The sequence below is a fragment of the Sardina pilchardus genome, chromosome 2 (genome assembly GCF_963854185.1).
Source record: "Sardina pilchardus chromosome 2, fSarPil1.1, whole genome shotgun sequence".
NCBI classification, from domain to species: Eukaryota; Metazoa; Chordata; class Actinopteri; order Clupeiformes; family Clupeidae; genus Sardina; species Sardina pilchardus.
In genome coordinates, this window is record NC_084995.1 from 25,772,554 (window position 1) to 25,792,591 (window position 20,038).

Consider the following 20,038-nt stretch of genomic DNA (forward strand, 5'->3'; position numbering starts at 1 on the left):
TATCGTGAGCTTAAATAGGCCTATATTGTTTCTGAAGATAATTTGCTGCGCCCTTGCGGCACTTCTGCAGCCTGGGCTGTGCGGTCGCGGCTCCTTACGTCTGCCAAAAAACTCAAACTAACTGATAAAACAGGGTGATTATCAATATAGCCTAGGCCTATTTTTTTTATTAGCTCAGGCCATTCATATATTAACTCATGCAAGACGCATCCATCTCTCTTATAGATAGTGTGGTAGTAGGCATGTGATGTAGGCTAGTCTACTTTAATACATCCGAGAAGATGTAACCCTCCAGCCCATGTGGCCTGCGAGTGGGGTGCACATATGCAGTAATGTAAACCGGACTTTTACATCGCGGACTTTGGCAACGCCTAGAGTAGCAGGTGAAGCCTCATTGGATTAGGTTCAGCTGAGTTCAATTACATCTGTTTCCCTGATATCTGTGAAATGCCACAGGGTTGTTGATGTTTCTTGTATTGTGAAGTAGTATAAACTCATATGCAGATGTGTTGAAAACTTAAACGTGTAATTCAATATTATTTTTTTAAATCTATGTTTCTTGCGCCAGTGGTCCACAGCCACGAGTGCATTGCAACATTGAAAATCGTTTTATTGTTTAAAAAAGCGGAGGATATACATTTCCCTGACGCAGCTTGCTCACTAAGTAGAAATAGGTGCCCCTAGCGGCAGGCTATGATCACTGAGCATTTGATCGCTAAGAAGGCTGTTAAGAGTGGGTCAGCTCGATCTTACGTTTCCTTCTTAGTGAAAGATCTTCTTAAGCTAAGAGCGACTTTGGGAAACGCGTTCTTCTTTCACAGCGTTCTTAAGAGCGCTCCAAAGAAGATCTTAGCGTTAAGAGCTTCTTAACGTGTTTGGGAAACGCGACCGATGTGTGTCTGGCCAGAGAACGTGAGCCTGTTTGTGTTTGCATGTGCATGTGTGCAAGTACATGTATGTATGTAGGACCGCATGTGTGTTTCAGATGTGTCAGCATGTGCATTGGCCCAATCCTGGAGTCCGGACTCACAGACTCACAGACTTTGATACACATTCTCACAAAATTCGTTAGGGCTTAGGACTGTCCCAATGTCGAATTTCAACGGGCGTGAGGGTTTGAGTACACACTTACTGTACCGAGCCCTTTCCATGAGTCTGCATCGGTGCAGACTTCACCTAAGGGAATTACTCACAGTTCAAAGTGCTGTGACGTTTACCGCAGAGACCATAGGAACATTCGGAAATGACAAAGGTAAACAACAGCACGACACACGCACATGGTGCAAGTGTCAGCAATGTCTTTGTTATTAAACATCACCAAGGTACATGTGATCTCATGAAATGCTGTCCCAATCCCAAATAGCTATCTGAGCCCATGTGGCCTCACACACACACACTCACTTAGCACCAGAAATCAATTAAGTCTGTGAGTCTTTAGTCCTTAGTCCTCAGGGCACCCTTTGGGATTGGGCCATTGTCTCCTTATGTTTTGTCAATATAACATTAACATGCAGTCAGTTGGCACTGTACAAGTACACACTGCTCTGTGTAGTCTGCAAACAGGTTTCCTTTTTATTTCATCTTTTATTTTGCATATGAACGAGTCATCAGATCCATGCACATGAGTCGCTGAAAAACTGATGAGGTGGAGAGGGAGAGAAAAGGTGACAGAGGAGGGGCAGGAGAGGAGGGGGAGGCAGGAGAGATGAGAGAGGAGAAGAGAAACAGAGAGAGAGAGAGAGAGAGAGAGAGAGAGAGAGAGAGAGAGAGAAAGAGGAGAGACATTTCCCGTAATAGGCAGACGCGTCTTCCACAGTGTTGGGGATAGTTTTTGCAAGGGGTGGGCAGGGTCGTGACTTGGACGTATTGCTTCCTCCATGGGCAGTAGAACAGTGTCACACCGCTTGAGGTTGTTTCTTTGAAACTGTTAACAGCTTTAGAGCAAATCTCTTTTGGTTATACGGTACATGGTTCTGACCAGGCATCTGTAGAAAGTAGCTGGGTTTCTTCATGGCATTTGACTGATAAAGGTTTGTCATCTTCACCCTCCATTGAATAGTCACAGCAAGTGAAATGACATTTTTCATATAGATATATATCATATTTATATATTCTTATGTTGATCTATACATACTTAATATAAAATAAATACATAATACCACTTACATTGACTTTTTATATATATCATCACTGTAAACACTGAAGCAAAAAATACATCATACAACTTTTCAGGTACCTTGAAACAACAAAATAAAAAATAAAAATTCATATATATTCATATATATATATATTCATATTTATAAGCAACAGACAAAATGAAAGTGCTTGGTAAATGATGTGATTCATTCCCCCTGTTTTGTCATTGATTGTATAGAGGCATAGAGAGCACAGTAAGAGTGGAAGCTGCTTGTTTGTTTGTTTGTTTGTTTGTTTGTTTGTTCATTTTTGTGAGTATTTGGTATGCATCATCTACATCCTTTGCTTGTTTTGATCGCTCAGGTCTATTTTTGTTTTCTTGTATCTTGATGAACCATCTTTTGTCCGTACTGCACTTGTTATTTTCTCTTAACTCTCCCCAGCCCCGTGGTCCGTTTAGTTCTCCCCGTTGAGTCCCCTCTCTGGTCCGCCCCTCAGACCGAGTCCACTTTGACCTGGTTGTTGTTGGTCATGAGGGGCGAGGGTTTGCTCTTGAGTCTCTCGGCCGCGTCGTTGGAGCTGTCCTGGAAGAAGATGCGCGCCGTGCACACCGACACCACGATGCGCTTGTACTCGCGCCGGAAATTCTGGTTGAGCACGCCGTAGACGATGGCGTTAAGGCAGCTGTTGAAGTAGGCCATGAAGTAGCTGGCGACGAAGAGCCACTCGGGAATGAGCGGCACCACAGTGACCGGGTCGATGGCCACCGCCAGGCCGATGAAGTTGAGCGGCGCCCAGCAGACGGCGAACAGTACGAACACCACGAACATGGTGATGAAGTTCCGCACGTCGTGCGGCGTCAGCTTGGGCCGGTTGTCGGGCTTGACGCGCCGCCGCACCTGGATGACCAGGATCCAGATGCGCAGGTAGCAGTAGGTGACGATCATGATGGGCAGGATGAAGTGGAAGAAGACCACGGCGATGGTGTACGCCGAGCTGGCCGACTGCTCGAAGGTGCAGGAGTAGACGCGCGGGTCGTACTGCAGCGAGCCCACGAACAGGTTGGGCACGATGGCCACCACCGTCAGCGCCCAGATGAGCAGCACGTAGCACACGGAGTTCTTGTCGCTGTACAGCTTGTCGTACTTGAGGCTGTGGCAGATGTAGCAGTAGCGGTTGATGGCGATGCCCGTGATGTTGAAGATGGAGCCGATCACGCTGACGCCCATCAGGAAGCCGCTGATCTGGCAGTGCATGTAGCCCAGGTTCCATCCGTTGTGGAAGATGGAGGTCAGCACCAGAGGGTAGGGGTAGATGGCCACCACCAGGTCCGCCACGGCCAGGCTCACCACAAAGATGTTACCTGAGAAAGAGAGGGAGAGAGGGAGAGAAGAAGAGGAAGGGAAAAAAGGCAGAGGAAAGAGAAGAGAGAGAGAGAGAGAGAGAGAGAGAGAAGAAGAAGGGAAAAAAGACAGAGGAAAGAGAAGAAAGGAAAAACATTTACCAAAAGTCATTCATACCAAGTTTAATATCACTACTCAATTCACAATAGTCCATGCAAGATATCCACATTTTTGATACTGGTGTGTTGTGGAAGTGTTATTTATTGATGTTTTAAAGGGTGATTGTGCTATTTGTTGTTATGCATTTATTGTCTATTTATTGTAGGCTATCTGTGTTTTAGAAACCCACCTGTGGAGACAAAGACAAATGTCTACTTTTGTGGACAACAATAAAGTTATTATTATCATTATTAAAACGATACAGAACGGATTCAAAAATACAATCCATGGCACTGCACTGTTATTATTGAGCGCTCTCGTGGGCCTTGGTTATTGCATCTGAAATCATGGGCCATGACTCAGGCAGAAGGCATTAACAGTATTAGCCGCATGTGGGATTGTGCTGAGGTGAACACTTTTTCTGCATGCTACGGCACAAAGCCTCAAACCAACGCACAGCTGAGCTGATGTGAGAAAGACGATACCCACACAAGCCCATCCTGGGGGACTATAGGGGAACATGCATGTGTGAGCTTGGGACTGCATGTGGGGGGATTCCTATTTTTTTTTGTCCATGTATGAGGGTGTACAGTATGTGTGTGTGTGTGTGTGTATGTGTGTGTATGTATGCATATCTACATATGCATTTTCATATATGTTAATGTGGAGTTGTGCATGTATTAATAAAGTACCCCTGGGTCAGTGCTGTATATGGTGCTTCAGCCCAGGACTGCTGACAGAGGATTAGGTAGAAAATGGGTCTAGGTCCTGATTTAATTAATGTGCATTTATAATTGGCATCGAGGTGAAGGACTCGACATTGTGAACAGAGCCAAATGATTATCTAACACTCTAATTAAGGCTAAATGCCATCGTGGCAAGCGCTAGACTCTACTCTCAGCTGAGCTGAACCATGTTAAAGCTGAGCTGATGTGCGATTTCGCCCTCTCTCACATTGCTGAAGGTGTGCGACACCGTTCACACACACATTCACACACTCTCTCGGAAAGGCACTGTCAAAGTGACACACTCCCAGTTTTCACATAGTAACAGATTCTCAGATTCTCTCTCGGAGCCTACTCTTGACAAACATGCAAACTCCCAAATCAGAACTTGTTCACGCAGCTATTTGGGGAAAGGAGTAGCTCACAAATGTTGTTTGGAGGCAAACAAACACAGACACACTCTCTACAGCACAAAGCTCTTCCCAGGAACCAGCAATCAGTGAAGCCACGAGTCTTGTCTCATTAGCACATGCCACACCAGGCCCATTGACGGGGGACTTGGCATAAGTGCTGCTTCCCTGTGCCGTCAAGACAATGACGAGGAGGAATTTTCACGAGAGAGAGGGGGAGGGAGAGAGAGAGATAGAGAGAGCAGCACTCGAGGCAAACACACTTCTGTGGCAGTGATAAGAAGGTGGCATAACGCCATCCCATTTCTCAACAAAGCTAGAGTTTGCTTTTTTTCCCCCGCGCGTTGCGTCTCGAGCGCTCGCTAGTGTAAATGAGGCAGCAGGCGCACCGCCGTACACGAGCACATGAGGAGAGAGTGGAGAAAAATATCAGCCGCGCCGCGCAGCACTGGGCTGGGCTGTCCTGCGCTGCCTGGACCGAACGCTGAGGTGCCCGCGGCTACTATGCCAATCATAGCGACGCCACTGCCAGTGGCATGGAGTCAAGCTCAGCAGCCGGGCGCTTATGTGCAGTTGCTTTCCTCCTTTTCCTTTTTCCACTCACTGAGTGCCAGGCATTCTTTTGGGGAGGGGAGTGTGTGTGTGTGTGTGTGTGTGGGGGGGGGGGGGGGGGTGACCTTGAAGGTTATTAATTAAGAGGGGTCCTCAGGGCCTCTGTCAGTGCCCACGTCCCTGAGAGCAGAGGAGGGCTCAGGAGCACCTGCGATCGTGTGACGGGGGAAGCCTGTGCCCGCGCTCCCCGGGGTGGCACACCAACAACCCCCGAGAATGCTGCCACGCCGTCGCCGCCCCTCCGTTGCCCTGCCGTGGCATTTGTGGCTGCGCTCAACAGAGCTGATGTGAGGTGACGGCAGGATCAGCGAGGTCACTTCCTATTCCCCGCGGTGACAAGGCCTCTGCGGGTGTCTTACAAGAAGTGTGGGGGTGGGGGTGGGGGGGTGGGGGGGGGGGTGGGTGGTGTGTGCCAGGGGACTAGGAGGGCTGACTGAGCCCTATGAGAAACCTCAGCCCTGGCCCTGCCAATGGATTAATTCTCTAACCACACACACACATACTGTACACACACACACACACACACACACACACAAACACACACACACACACACACACACACACACACACACACACACACACACACACACGCACACACACACACACACACAAGCACACAAACTGCAGGCGCAGGCATGCAAGCCACCTTTCTAAGAGTTATTTTTCCCATGCGGTTGCAATAGCTATTAGCTTGTCCCTCGATGACCTCGCCTGGATTATGGTGAGATAAGGATTTCAGGCCGGATGCGTTTCCTGATCTTTTTTCCCCGTTCTCCGCATTTTGTTGCATAGCACAGCACAGCGCAGAGAGAAAAGGTGTCGGAGCGCCCTGAAGTCACTAATGTATAACGTTTCTCTGGCCTAGTTGGAGTGCAGTGCCTAGAGATGCGACCTCTAGCACATGACTTGACCTCCAAACTCCACCTGACGAACCATCCATGACAAGTCCTTCCAGGAGCCAATGAAGCGTGAGCCGCTTCCACAGGGGCACGCAAGCGGGCGCGAGAACATCTCACATGACCCAGTGTGCCGCCGGCACTACACAGTGTGCCCCGTGAGCCTGGCATGACAAAGGTGACCGGTGTGAGAAAGGTCAATTGAAACAGAAGTACGACTTCTTTTGTGCAGGTTAGCAGAAATGAGAAGCATTATCACAGTGAAGTAAATGCCTTTAAAAAAAAACATATGAATTTCAGGCAATTTCAAATTCAGAGACTACATTTCAAAGTCGAAATCATAAGAGCTTTAGTAAGCTTTAGATTATTTATTGTTAGGTGGCAATCCTCATGGTTTTAAGTCTTTTCCTCCTCTCGACCTTATGGCAATATCACAATTGTGTTATTATAGGTGATATTATGGCAGGTCTTTTAAGTCTTGGCTCGTGCAAATAGTGACATGGACTGTATAAACACCAATAGTGAGCTTTTTACAGGAAACAGGAAGAGGCAAAGTGGATAGGCATTAGCCATAGCCTATATGATTGTTTGCTATTTATTATATAAATTATTAGTGTTCCACATGACAGAAAACTCTATAGCCCAATGTCCTGCCTGAAAATACTTCTACGGATCTACACACTTCACCTATACTGGCCCATGCATATGGAAACATAACATAATCTAATTGGATGCTGTTATATGCATAACACCGCAGGCTGGGGCCGTCACACATGAAACAATGCTGCAGAACAGATGACTTTGAGTAGGCTGTATGGGTCATTCATACCAGCCTTGTTGATTTCCTGTTAATACTTAGTGTATGATAGGACATAGGAAAGGAATCTAGTTGCAGTCTTGTACAATCACTTTGGACAAAGGCGACTGCCAAATAGCATAACCATCACCATTACCATAAATAGTGACCCTGCAAGTCCTTTCTAGTCATTGCAACATCATAGTCTGTGACTATAAAATCTGAGACTTGTCTTTAGACACGAGTGGGTGTGAAACTGTGGTCTTTAAAAAATCCTCTGATGTATGGGTAGCATAAGTTAATAATAAAGTTTCTATGACAGCAATCATAATGATAACTTCTTCATTCAATGGTCAAAGTTTATCACCAGTAAAAAGAGCAGAGAGAACAAATAATGGTGTGTGTATGGTTGCGTGTGTGTGTGTAGGTGTGTGTGTGTGTGTGTGAGTGTGTATGCTTGTGTGTGTGTGTGTGTTTGTGTGTGTAAATCCTGGTTGAACATGGAGTGGCAGCCAGGGTAGATAATTATCCCCAGGCAAGGTCACAGTGCAGAGTAAGGTCGTTTGTAAAGGGAACCCAGTCAGAAAGGTCAGGTGAGGCCTCACCGCGGTCACCCCGCACCCTGGCCCCTCTGGGCCGCTGGATTATGCATAACCTTCGCCGTAATGTATGTTAATGTATGGTAAATGCCACAGGGATGTGAACTCATTTCAATATGTCAAGACATGTGCTGCTCTCCGACACGCAGAAGCAAGGCTGGAGGGGTCGGTGGAGGGACCTGCGGAGGGTTCTACTGTAATTGCACATTTTTTCTCTTTCTGTCTTTCTCTCTCTCTTTTCTCTCCATTCTCTCAATCCTTCTTTCATTCCCGCGTTCCCACTCTCACGCCCTTTTTCCTGCCACTACAGTGTGGGGTAATTAGCTTCCCGCTCATTTTCCCCCTCAATGATCATTTATGTATCTGTCCCTGGTGCGTCCACATCTGCATGCGTGTCAATAATTCAGCTCGTCTGTGATCCGCAGGACAGGGGTGCCAGGAGAGGCCGACGGGCCGGTTGGGCGGGCACGCAAGCGGGCAGGCAGGCAGGCAGGCTGGCGCCATCGGGGCAGAGCGGGCAGAGCTGCCTGTGACGTGTGGCGCCGGTGGGCAAACCCCGCTCCTTTACACTGACTCATCTGCATGCATGCCCGCTGCAGGCGGTGCCCACTGATGACAGGCTCGAGAAAAATGGAGAATGAAAATAATCGGTGCTTTCCCCATAAATACCCCCCCCTACACACACACACGCGCACACACACACACACACACACACACACACACACACACACACACACACACACACACACACACACACACACACACACACACACACACACACACACACACACACACACACACACACACACACACACACACACACACACACACACACACACACACACACACACACACATCCCAACTGGTGGAAACAACAAACCTCTCACATTAAGCCCAAGGATATTTGATTGACCTCACAGATAATATGTGAAAGTGCATGTTTGTGTGTGTATGCAAGCGAGAGTTATGTCTTCGGGCGAGTATGTGATCTGCGTTTGTGAGAGGAAATATGCTTCTGTGTACTGCGCAGCTGAGATGACAGAGGTCAGTGCATAATTTAGAGACCTTTGATAGAGGCAGACCAGGCAGCGATGCAGCATCGTTAGGCTTTATTGGATTTACAGATGTGCTTGTGAATGACACTAAAGCAGTGCTAGCGGGAGACACGAGGCTGCTGTTGGGAAACTTATCTATATACTGTAACTCCTTCTCCTTCTTTCGCTTTCATATTGCTCATTTTCTCCACTCAATTCTGCCCCTGCATGTCTATTTCTCTTCTGTCTTCTTTCTCTTTAGGGAACCTTCCTCTCCACCTTTTCAACATCTCGCTCTCTCGTTCTCTCCGTCTCTTTCTATCTTTCTCTTGCTCTGACAGGCCATTTACAGAAGCTCACCAGAATAATAATGCAGACGCACACACACACACACACACACACACACACACACACACACACACACACACACACACAAACACAGATATACACACATACACACACACAAACAGTCATAGTCTCACACAGAGAAGCATATGCAGTAGATAAATATGGGCATATATACAAATCTGCCTGCTTGTTCTGGAGATGTCTGTCATAGCACACGGTGGTGCCAGCCGAGTTTATTTCTGCGCTCGGCAGAGAATCAAGCAGAGGAGAAGAGGAGAGGAGAACCGGGAGAGAGAGAGAGAGAGAGAGAGAGAGAGAGAGAGAGAGAGAGAGAGAGGATAGGCACGGAAGAGAGGAGGATGGAGAGACAAGAGAGATACAGGATGAGAGAGTAATAAATGTCTTCAAATGGAGTGTAGGGAACCGGAAAATAGGTGGACGAGGAAGACAAGAAAGAAAAGCTTTTGGCAAATAGGTCCAATAACAAGTGCATCTCACAGTAAACTACTCTTTTTTGCCAAAAATAACTAATATTCAAAATTCATTAGGCCACAAGAAGATAGATAGATAGATAGATACTTTATTGATCCCCAGGGGGAAATTCAAGAAAGACACAATGAAGAGAAATGGAGGCTACCACAGAGCAGTACTTATGATTGCTGCAGCTGGATATTGCCACCTACTATGCAAACAAAGTACAGAAGGCCACCAAAGTTCCCCATAGTCTAGTGTCTACTTCAAAACCTCGACAAGTCCTCTCCCCTGGGGAATCAATAATTAATTGACAGTGCAATATAATATGCACAGTTTGAGCACAAACAGCAATGTATAATTTTACTTTCAGGAGAAAGGGGGTCCACGTTCTTAAGGAATGTGAAAGGAAAACGTGTTTAAAAAACAGTAAAAATAGTATTGTGTGTCAAAAATATGCTTATGGGCTATACTTTGTGTGCCAGGCAACTGCACAATGCAATGCATTTATACTCACCCGCACAAGCTAATGGCATTTACAGTAATGAAAAGAGCACAAAAACATTTAGCTAATTTAATACCATGGAACACCTCGCTACACACGAGCACAACGTTTTCTGTGCATTAACTAGCTTAAAGTGACACCATTTCCATGAAACGTAGCTACAACTTGAAGACGACAAAACGTGTCAATTACTGACAAAAAGTCGACATCCATCATGTTTCTCTAGATGCTATAAATTGATTTATGCTACATTGCACCGTGTGACATGTCAATAAATTAGCAAATACTAGTATTAACCCTGTTTGCTATTGCATGGTTTCAGCAAGGTATGTAGTGCTCATTGTGGATTCAAATGAGTGCCCTATGTGTTTTATGAACATAATCATACATCATCACACAAAATGTGCATTATGTTTCAGCCTACTAAATCTAAAAACTAGCTTAATATAAGTAGTTCTTGAGAAAATCAGTTGCTGTGCCCCTTACAAAGGAAAACAGTATGGTGTGCATCCAAAATATTTGGTAGTGATCTTGCAATTTGAAGTAGTACATTTCTGCATTGATGTCATTCATCATGACGCTACTCCAAAAATTAAGGGTGATGCCATCCAAGAGGCCATGCAGCTTTCCATAAAAATTACATAATATTTATTGCACAATGGCTACTGTGCGATACACGCCCATCCTGGGCGGAAAACCTTCTGTTCCGTATCAGCCATGTGGGGTTACAGGCGTGCCAAGTTTCATGTGTACTGGTGGTCTGCTAGCCAGGTGGCTCAGGAATCGTCCACCAAAAAAATAGAAACTTTGACAGACCCTGTAGCTGTGTCATCATCGTTATATAGTCGTAGTGGTTTCGAAAGTGTTTCTCTCAAAGCATCATCTTCATCCGAACTCGGCAGGCAAATACACAGTGGGGAAAAAAGAACCCCCACCCCTCACTTTATTCACGATAACTACCAACAGAAAGCTCAAAGAGAGGACTCGTTGCCCTCTTTGGATTATCAAAATGTTTACGGACTCTACCGGAAGTTGCCTGAGACCTGACTTTGTTCTCCATGGTGCGTTCTCTCCTTGTTTCACAAAACAAATGTATTTCTCCCGGAGGTTTCTGCCTCAAGCAAGCCCAAGGCAAGTGATGAATTTGTTTTTTGTCCTCTTTCTCTCTCCATGCTATTCACACAGAACTTCACAAAAACGGCATTGATGCATTCCTCTCTCCTCTTTTCCATATTCATGCTGTCTGTTTAAAGTCCTTGTGAGATGTAGCTGTGGGCCAAAGAAAGCCACACACACACACACACACAAAAACAAACATATAATGGAAATGTGGGGGAAGTCTGAGAGGCGCCGTGCTTCTCTCACATGCACTGCTCCTTCCTAGACACCAGGCCCTGAGCTCAAGGAATCGATAGTCGAGAAGAGGAAAACAAGCTCTGATTATACTCTCCTCACTCCAGCTTCAACGGAAAAAAAAAAAAGAAATAAGAAAAGAAAAGTTAGAAAAAAAGAACTAAAAACAAACAAAGCATCAAAGGGTTTCCATCAAGGTTGAGGAAACAGATGGGACAAGCACTTGCATTGGGCTGGCTCAGGTCAGGCCCGGGTCAGGCCCGGAGCTAACGCTGGGCAGGGCTGCCTACTCGGCTGTGAGGTGATGCGGGGCGTGAGGGGCTGCGGTGGCATTTACCCCCCATTTGGGCCTGGTGTGGAGACGCCTGTCAGCGCCGCTCAGCGTCTCTCTGGAGGGATCCGACCCGACAATGTGCCACAGGTGCCATTACACTCTGCATCTGGCCAGGTCCGTGTGAGTGAGGCTTTGTGTGTTTGACAATGAGTTAGTGTGTGTGTGTGTGTGTGTGTGAGTAGGTGTGCGTGGGAAATGTGTGTGCGTGTGTTTGTTTGTTTCTGTGTAGCTGACGGGGGTGGTGAAGCTTACTGACAGCCTCCTGAGCCAGAGGGCAGCTGCCAACATGTCCACTGTCTCGATGAAAGAACTCCTGATCAAGCCCAATCCCAAGCCACCCACCCTTCCCCACCTGAGAGTGTGTGTCCCCTGCCTTCCGAGCCAGTGGGTCTGCTCTTCCTCCATCCACTGCACTACCTGTCCCATGTTTTGACATTCTGTTTCAGCAAGAGTCACTTACTCTAAGCCCAAATACAAGCAACCGAGACATTTGCCTATCGAGCGCCATTCACAAATGGTAAGCCCGTTCATTAAACAACAAAAACAACAACAACAAAAAAGTCAACAAATGAATGAAAAACAAGTCCATGTGATGGCGCTGAGTGGCATGGTGACCTTGCAGCTGTGTCCCCTTTATGGTCGACACGGTAACGGCACAGCTGGGGGTAGTTCCACAGCTGGAGAAGCAGACTGTCAACTATTAGCCGACCTCACTCGGCCTCTGCTGAACAAGTGAGTGACTGGATATGGATGTGTGTGTTTGAGGGGGTGGAGGTGGGGGAGGAAGCATGTGTACAGTGTGTGTGTGTGTGTGTGTGTGTGTGTTAATATTAGGCTGAGTTTGTGTACAGTGTGTATGCATCAGTGAATGTTTTACTATGCATGCATGAGTGTGCGTGTGTGTGTGTGTATGTGTGTGTTTGTCTGAGTGTATATTGGGGGCAGATAGAGAACTGTACTCTGAGGCCCTAGGCACAAATCCCTGAATTGAATATAATTATGAATATGGCCGCATTCCCAACTGCACACACACACACACACACACACACACACACACACACACACAGAGATCCCTCGAGCGGTACAGCACTTTACCTCAGCTGCTTCACAGGACCTCCTCTCTCACACATGGGGTTCTGACTCTCTTCCATGGGCGTACACACACACACACACACACACACACACACACACACTCACTGATGTTTTTAGGGCTGAGTGGCCCTAATCAGGAGGAGTGTGAGCTGTTCCAGCAGCAGTGGACCCGGTGGACAGTGAGCTCCCTCAGCTGCGTTCCTAATCAGGACATTTGCATGCGTGTGCCGTCACCGTGCCGACTGTAACAAACTGCCCATCCCGGCCCCTTAAATAATCACAATGGACGACGCGTCTCACAGTGACCCGTCCCAGCGCTCCCCACGGGCCTTCGGCCTCCTCTTCCTCCTCCTCTTCCTCTCCCTCTCCCAGCTGGACTGAGCTGGCCAGAGGACGCCACTATAGAGTCTGAAGAGGGCTCATGGCAGCCGACGTTAATGAGAGCAAAGGGTGAGTTGTCAGGCCCAGGGTCCCAAATGAGTAGCCTGACTCTCGCCAGACCCTTGTAGTTCCGCCATGCTCCACCAGAGGCGTTTCGCTGAGCTCCACACAAGGGTCTGGACGCGAGGGCAATCCAAACCCCTGGGCCAGTGATCAAAAAATAAGCAACCAATCAGGAGCGCCGAAGCGAGTGTTTGATTCAAATAACAATGGCGGCACGCAGCGAGGAGTCTTGTGCTGACATTGATTCTGCTATTTCAACCGTTTTGTCGAATCTATCGAGTATTCATTCTTTAAAAGATTAACAGAGAATAGTTTTGAAGACATTTATTGGTGGCAAGGATGTTTTTACTCTTCTTCCGACCGGGTTTGGCAAGAGCTTGAAGAAGCCTAGCACGTCATTCAAGATAACAGGCAAGTGGTTTATCGAATCACATGCGAGGATGTTTTACAAGGACCCGCCTTCAGAAATACATCTCCTATCGAGAAGTCCCAGATCCTTGTGTGAAGCAGACAGCGAACTACAGGATCTGGCGAAAGTCAGGTTACCAAATGAGAGTCCTTGGCAACATAGAGCGCCCTTTCTGAGTGTGGTGCTCAAGAGCGGGTAGAAATTGAGGTAGACAAGGAGAGCGACAGAGAGAGAGAGAGAGAGAGCGAGAGAAGGGCAAGAGAGAGGGGGTTCAGGGGGTAGGGGAGTCTAGCCAACACTGTGAGGGAGGAAAGAGACATCAGGGGAGTTGGTGGGACTGAACAGGACGGAAGAACGCAAACAAGGTGGGGAAGCCTGGCCAAGCTAGAGAGGGAGAGAGCGAGGAGGGAGGCGGTGGACAGGGAGAAAGGGGGGTATGGTCACGGTGAGACCGTTCCAAATCACGTCTATTTTAGGGTCCCGGATTGAACGGCGGCCATGTTGCGGCGAGTGCGTCAGAGGTCCTGGCGCACCTTTTGCGCCCGCATGCGGCTATAAACTGAATGAGCGAGCGAGATTTGTTGGCGCTCCGCCGCTTTGATAACCGGCAGGGCGGATGCAGGCCACAGCTCAGTGGGAGCCTGGCACACCAAAGCAGCACAAGAGACAGCCCAAGAGTTCAGCCAAAACACGGAGATGGGGGGGGGGGGGGGGGGCGGAGGAGAGAGGAGGAGGAGAGGGGTAGAGAGAGTCGAGGAGAGGAGGGAAGTGAAGGATGAGATGAGAATAGGGGATTAGGAGAAACAGAACAGCAGAGGGTTGAGGGCCAGAGACTGTGTGCATTGATGCACTTTTAGCCCACCGGCCCCTGCGTTACCTCTACCTCTGTTGAGCAGCAGCAACAGAATGGAACAACAGCAACAGAATGGAACAGCAGCAACAGAATGGAACAACAGCAACAGAATGGAAGAACACAAACAGAATGGAAGAACACAAACAGAATGGAAGGGCCAGCGCACCAACAAGCTCAATTTGGCTCCAACGTGTCTGCTCCGGACGTCAGCGCTGTGCGATGCTTAGTTTCCACGATGGGATCTAGTGGAGTATGAACTCTGTGTTACATCTGTTCACACCACTGGCCCTCACGGGGTCGTACAAGGAGTCTCAGGAAGCTTCAGAAGTCGAATTAAAACATCACTGAAAGTCTAATATGCATTTGCACATAAGAAGAATCAACGTCCTTACTACGGTATATGGATCCTTTCCCACCCAGTGGGCACTACTAGCAATCAACGCCAAATAATGAGCTCGTTAAAGAATCATTCCATCAACAGGTGGGGCAGAACTATGTTAGTTAGATAGTGAGTCTAATTGAATGGTCTAATTAAGCACTCCAAAAAGATATCACAAGAGCAAATGCATTCTCCTGAGACTCCATGTCTCTCTCCCTGGTATGGAGCATGTTGTCACAGGACGGGTGGATGGGTCTTTCTTGGGCCTCGGCCTGGAACCTGGGGAAAGGTGGCGCCTAAGGGTGGCACAGCATAAGACTGGCTTCCATGAAGAGAACCTTTTGAGCCTGGCGCAGCATAAAACAAACACCCACCACCCTTGTGACCAGAGAGAGACTATTTATATTTTCTGTGTGACCAAGTGTCAGAAAACGGAGATGCCTTGGCAATATATGGATGCAAATTAATTTCTGTTTGATAAGCACAGTCAGTGTGTTATCTAAATAGGTTTGAAAGACAACCTGAAGTCAAGTGGGTCGGGATGAAACAAGGGCATTGATCAAAGCACAGGGGCCTATGGTGATGAACATGGGAGACATGCAGTTTGCCCAGAGGTGAAGTCCTATTACATAAACGTCTGTAAAGGGCACTGATGGATAGAAAGGGCCTTTGTCTTCTCTGCTGTGCCATTGAGATCCAACACAGCGTTTTGAGCGCTGCTACCGACGTCACGATGCTGTGAGGTCTTCACCCAGATGTGCTGTGGCATGGAACTGTGGGGAGGAGAGCGGCTCTGTTGGCTGGGGCCAGTCAGTGTGATGGGTCCCAGCGCACTTGTTCCACATGTTTGATAGTGCCGATGGGAGATGGGGTTTTACTGCAACTGGCAATCCTCTTGTTTTCCGTTGTTAGGTGGATGGTTTCCCCATTGGTAGCAATCAAATCCCATTACTGTAGCCGTGCGTTAACACAATGAGTAAACACACACACACACACACACACACACACACACACACACACACTCACATGGATGTAATCACATACACACAGAGACACACACACACACACACACACACACACACACACACACACACACACACACACACACACACACACTTGGACAAGGAACAGGGCTCTTTAATGTAAATGAAAAAGAGGATTTTCTTCCCATCCCTTTTACAGCGCACAAAACCAATTACGGAAAACTTGGCTTCCAGTTTGCAATTACCAGTGGAGTTGATGCCGGATAAAGATTGAATTGATCTCGTTTATGTTGTTTAGCTTTCAGGCTATCCCTATAGGAAGTGCTTCATAAAGAAGCACTCCCAGTCCTTTGGAAATGACTTCATGCAGTGCAGCAATCCCCTTTAACTCTGAGAGGGAGCTACCAGAAGCTGCAGCAAAAGCTGATGAACTTAGTAATTAAAGCGCACACGTACTCCGAAAAGAGGGAGAGAGAGGCTGAGAGAGGTGTGCTGTTGCAGTGAGGAAATCTGCTACGTTATGCGCAGAGCCAACAGCATTACCCCTCCATTTGTTATAAATAGCATGAGGGGGGGACTAAACAGGCCTGCAGTTTCGTGCCGAGTGATGGATTCAACTGTGTGGCCTTTTAATCTCCCAGAAAACGATCCACATTTGGCATCGGCCAAACTCATTATCGCAGTGTTGAAAGAGCACGAAGCCAGCCGGACACGTTTTCTTTTTTTTTTTATGAATCGCTGACACGTTCAGGGCTACAATATCTGGAGAAATGGTCATGTGTGACTGTGAGACGAGAGAGAGAGAGGCCGAACCCCACCGCTTTTTCGTTCCGTTTGACCCTCCGCCCTGCCCTCTGTTTTTTTTTTGTTGCTAAATCTCCAGCTCTTGTTTGAACTCCGTCCTACTTAAGGCAACTTTAGCGCCACGGCCGCGCCATGTCAGCTTACGGGCCGCGGGTCTCAGCACCAAATCCTCCGGCAGACCCAGTGGGTCAGGAGACAGTCAGAGGTCTAGACGTGGGGTTTAGTGTCTGCTCGCAATGCATTGTGCTTCCCCAATTTTTTTGGTCAAATTGATGGGTTTTAGCAGAGTCTTTTTTCGGTGCCGCTCCCCTCCTAAAGCAGATGCTCGCGTCCCGGGTGACCCTGCAAGCCCTGATTAATCTGCTTAGGGCTGGAGACGTGTTGCATAAAAGTCACTCGCACTAACGTTTTATTTATTTACTCTATTTATTTATTTATTTATTTATCTAGCACCATTCTGAAACAAATGCTCTCAGCATCACTATTTGTGAGTATTTCCCCCTCCTCTCAAGCTGCATTCACATACGTCGCTACTCGCCCATCTCTGAGCGAGAACTGTCAATGTAAAGTGAATGTGTTCTAGCTGAATGTGGCCAGGACAGGCGATGCGAGGACTAGCGATGCGATGTGGGCGGGTACGAAGTTAAAATAATTTTAACTTCCAGCGATGCGAGTGAAGCGAGTGAAGCGAGTACCAAATCAGAATGTAGAATAGAGATGATTGACAGTTAACCGAAGCGAGGAGCGATGTGCGAGTAGCGACGTATGTGAATGCCCCTTCAGTGATGAATGATGAAAGATCTGGCTTCTAGAACTTGTGGATGTCCTTTTCATTTTAGTTGTGGGTTAGAGTCTGGGTCAAAGAGATAACAAGCAAGGCACACCCGCCTGCCCAATCACCTCTCCCCACGCCTCCCCCACATCCCAGTTTATGCAAAGCGTCACAGTAATCTGAAGCAGAACTGCGGGGTTCTGGTGTTGTCACTTTTTCATTAATCCCCATATTAAAAAGCCCACTCCCATCAACTTTCCTATCAGCCAAAATGAATCCTATTTTCCACAACAGCAGCCAGAATTAACCTCCCACCCAACACCCCCACCTCCAGCCAAACCAACGGCAGACACACACACACACACACACACACATACGCACCCTTACAGAGTGCCAGCAACAGAAATACACACATATGACTATGTACACATGTATGTACCAATACACACACACATACACACACACACACACACATACACACACACACACACACACACACACACACACACACGCACACACACACACACACATGCATATCGTCTAATTCTGCTCGGTGGCCTCCTCTAATGACAACCCTGAGTGAGCATGGCAGCTTCCTGAAACGCACACTAAGGTGTGTGTGCACACACATGTATTACACCACATGCCAAAAGTCCCATGGAAGCGCACACACATGCACACTTCATGCTGGGCTGATTCAACACTGGTGCTATTACAGGAGTCATTTCACCCCAGTCTGATAACACCAGTGAGAGGAGAGGAGAGGAGAGGAGAGGAGAGGAGAGGAGAAGAGAAGAGAAGAGAAGAGAAGAGAAGAGAAGAGAAGAGAAGAGAAGAGAAGAGAAGAGAAGAGAAGAGAAGAGAAGAGAAGAGAAGAGAGGAGAGGAGAGGAGAGGAGAGGAGAGGAGAGGAGAGGAGAGGAGAGAAGAGAAGAGAAGAGAAGAGAGGAGAGGAGAGGAGAGGAAAGGAGAGGAGAGGAGAGGAGAGGAGAGGAGAGGAGAGGAAAGGAGAGGAGAGGAGAAGAGAGGGGGAATGAGCAGAGGAGAGGAGAGGAGGGGAGAGGAGGGAATGAGGAGAGTAAAGGAAAGGAAAGGAAGGGAGAGGAGATGTGAGGAGAGAATGAGGAAAGAAAGGAGAAGTGTAAGGAGTGGAGAGGAGAGGAGAGGAGAGGTGCAAGGAGAGGGAAAGTGCTGATGCTGCACGGTGAAGCGTCTATTCTATAGGGTCTCATGTGTGTCGGTGTCCAAGACTTTCATGTTAATGCACTGCCAATGCCACGCCAGCCTGCAGGTTACTGTAGGCAGCACAGCACTACAGCGTGGAGGCCCTGCCTTCCCGGTCTGACTTCCAGCAATGGCCAATCCCAGTATTAGACCCCACCCTTCTCTGCCCTCTATATTTTACAACATACTACATCACATCTATACACCCTTACAACAAGGCCACTATGAAGGGCTGTCTGCCTTCAAGAAAGCTTACCTGTGCAACTGGAATTTTATAGCCATTGTCAGTAGGGCATAATCCATTAAAAAGAAAACCTGGGCTCCTTTGATGGTTGGTCTGTCATGCCGTTTTGTGGTGAATACGCAGCTTCTGATGACCCCCATAAAGATGTTTTATTGACGTTATTAATCCACCTGTGATGCAGGCTTTGCTGCTATCATGGCAACGTGGCCAGCTGAGCTTCAAACACAGCAGGCACAGCGCTCCCTACCGTGGTGCCACGGCCGTTAATGTCATTAACACACACTGCTGTCATTCACCATCCGTGCCTCGCCGCCGCCGCTGCGCCAGCAGCTCATTTGCGGGCTAATGGGGGAGATATGCGCTGATAGCTTCACACTCCTCACTCCATCGGTCTCTGGCTCTCTCGCTCTCGCTCGCTCTCGCACCGCGCCGCCTCCGCGCCGCCTCCGCGCCGCCTCCGCCTGGGCAGACTGTCTGGGTTGGCCAGAGGCCATTAGGGAGCAGCAGGGTGTTTTGGAGCCGGAGAGGGACCTGCTGGAACTCGATAGTCAGGAGTGACGGGCGCGGACCAGGTGAGACCGGGGCCACACTCGGAGGCGAAAGCTTATCTTTTATTTATTTGCTCTGCCACACTGATTTCCACCTCTGTGGGAAGGCTTCACAGTTCCCACACACACACACACACACACACGCACTCCTACACAAACACACACCTACACACTAATACACACACAGGCACTGAAGCAAATACTTGTACGCCCAACACAGAGATAATGAACACTGACTAAATCTCCAAAACTATGTGTTTGCACACAGGTAGAGCCAAACGTGACCAAACACTAACCTGCCATCTTGCTGCCACATACATGTTCTACACATACGAAACATCTGAACAGGCACACACCTTGTGAGACAAAGGGCATGTGTACACATACGTTTACTACATACAAGTCTACACACACATTCACACGCATAGCTCCTTTAAAATGAGGCATTCCAGAGGCTTGGCAGGAAAAGTGCACTAGGAAGGTCTTGGTGAGGTCAAAAACATGTGTTTTCATCAATGTGTCACTTGTTCCCTAATGATACAATCCAAAAGGAAGCGCCACACAAA

The 20,038-nt window shown here is 47.8% G+C and overlaps 1 protein-coding gene across 1 annotated transcript in view; it reads right to left on the reverse strand.

Annotated features, from left to right (window-relative positions):
* Positions 1-2,502: 2,502 nt before the first annotated feature.
* mtnr1aa (melatonin receptor 1A a) overlaps positions 2,503-20,038 on the reverse strand; it is a 33,783-nt gene continuing 16,247 nt past the window's right edge. The window contains exon 2 of the mRNA XM_062555498.1: positions 2,503-3,499. Coding sequence (XP_062411482.1) covers positions 2,631-3,499 — 869 coding nt within the window. The 3' untranslated portion in view covers positions 2,503-2,630. The remainder of the gene's footprint in view (positions 3,500-20,038) is intronic.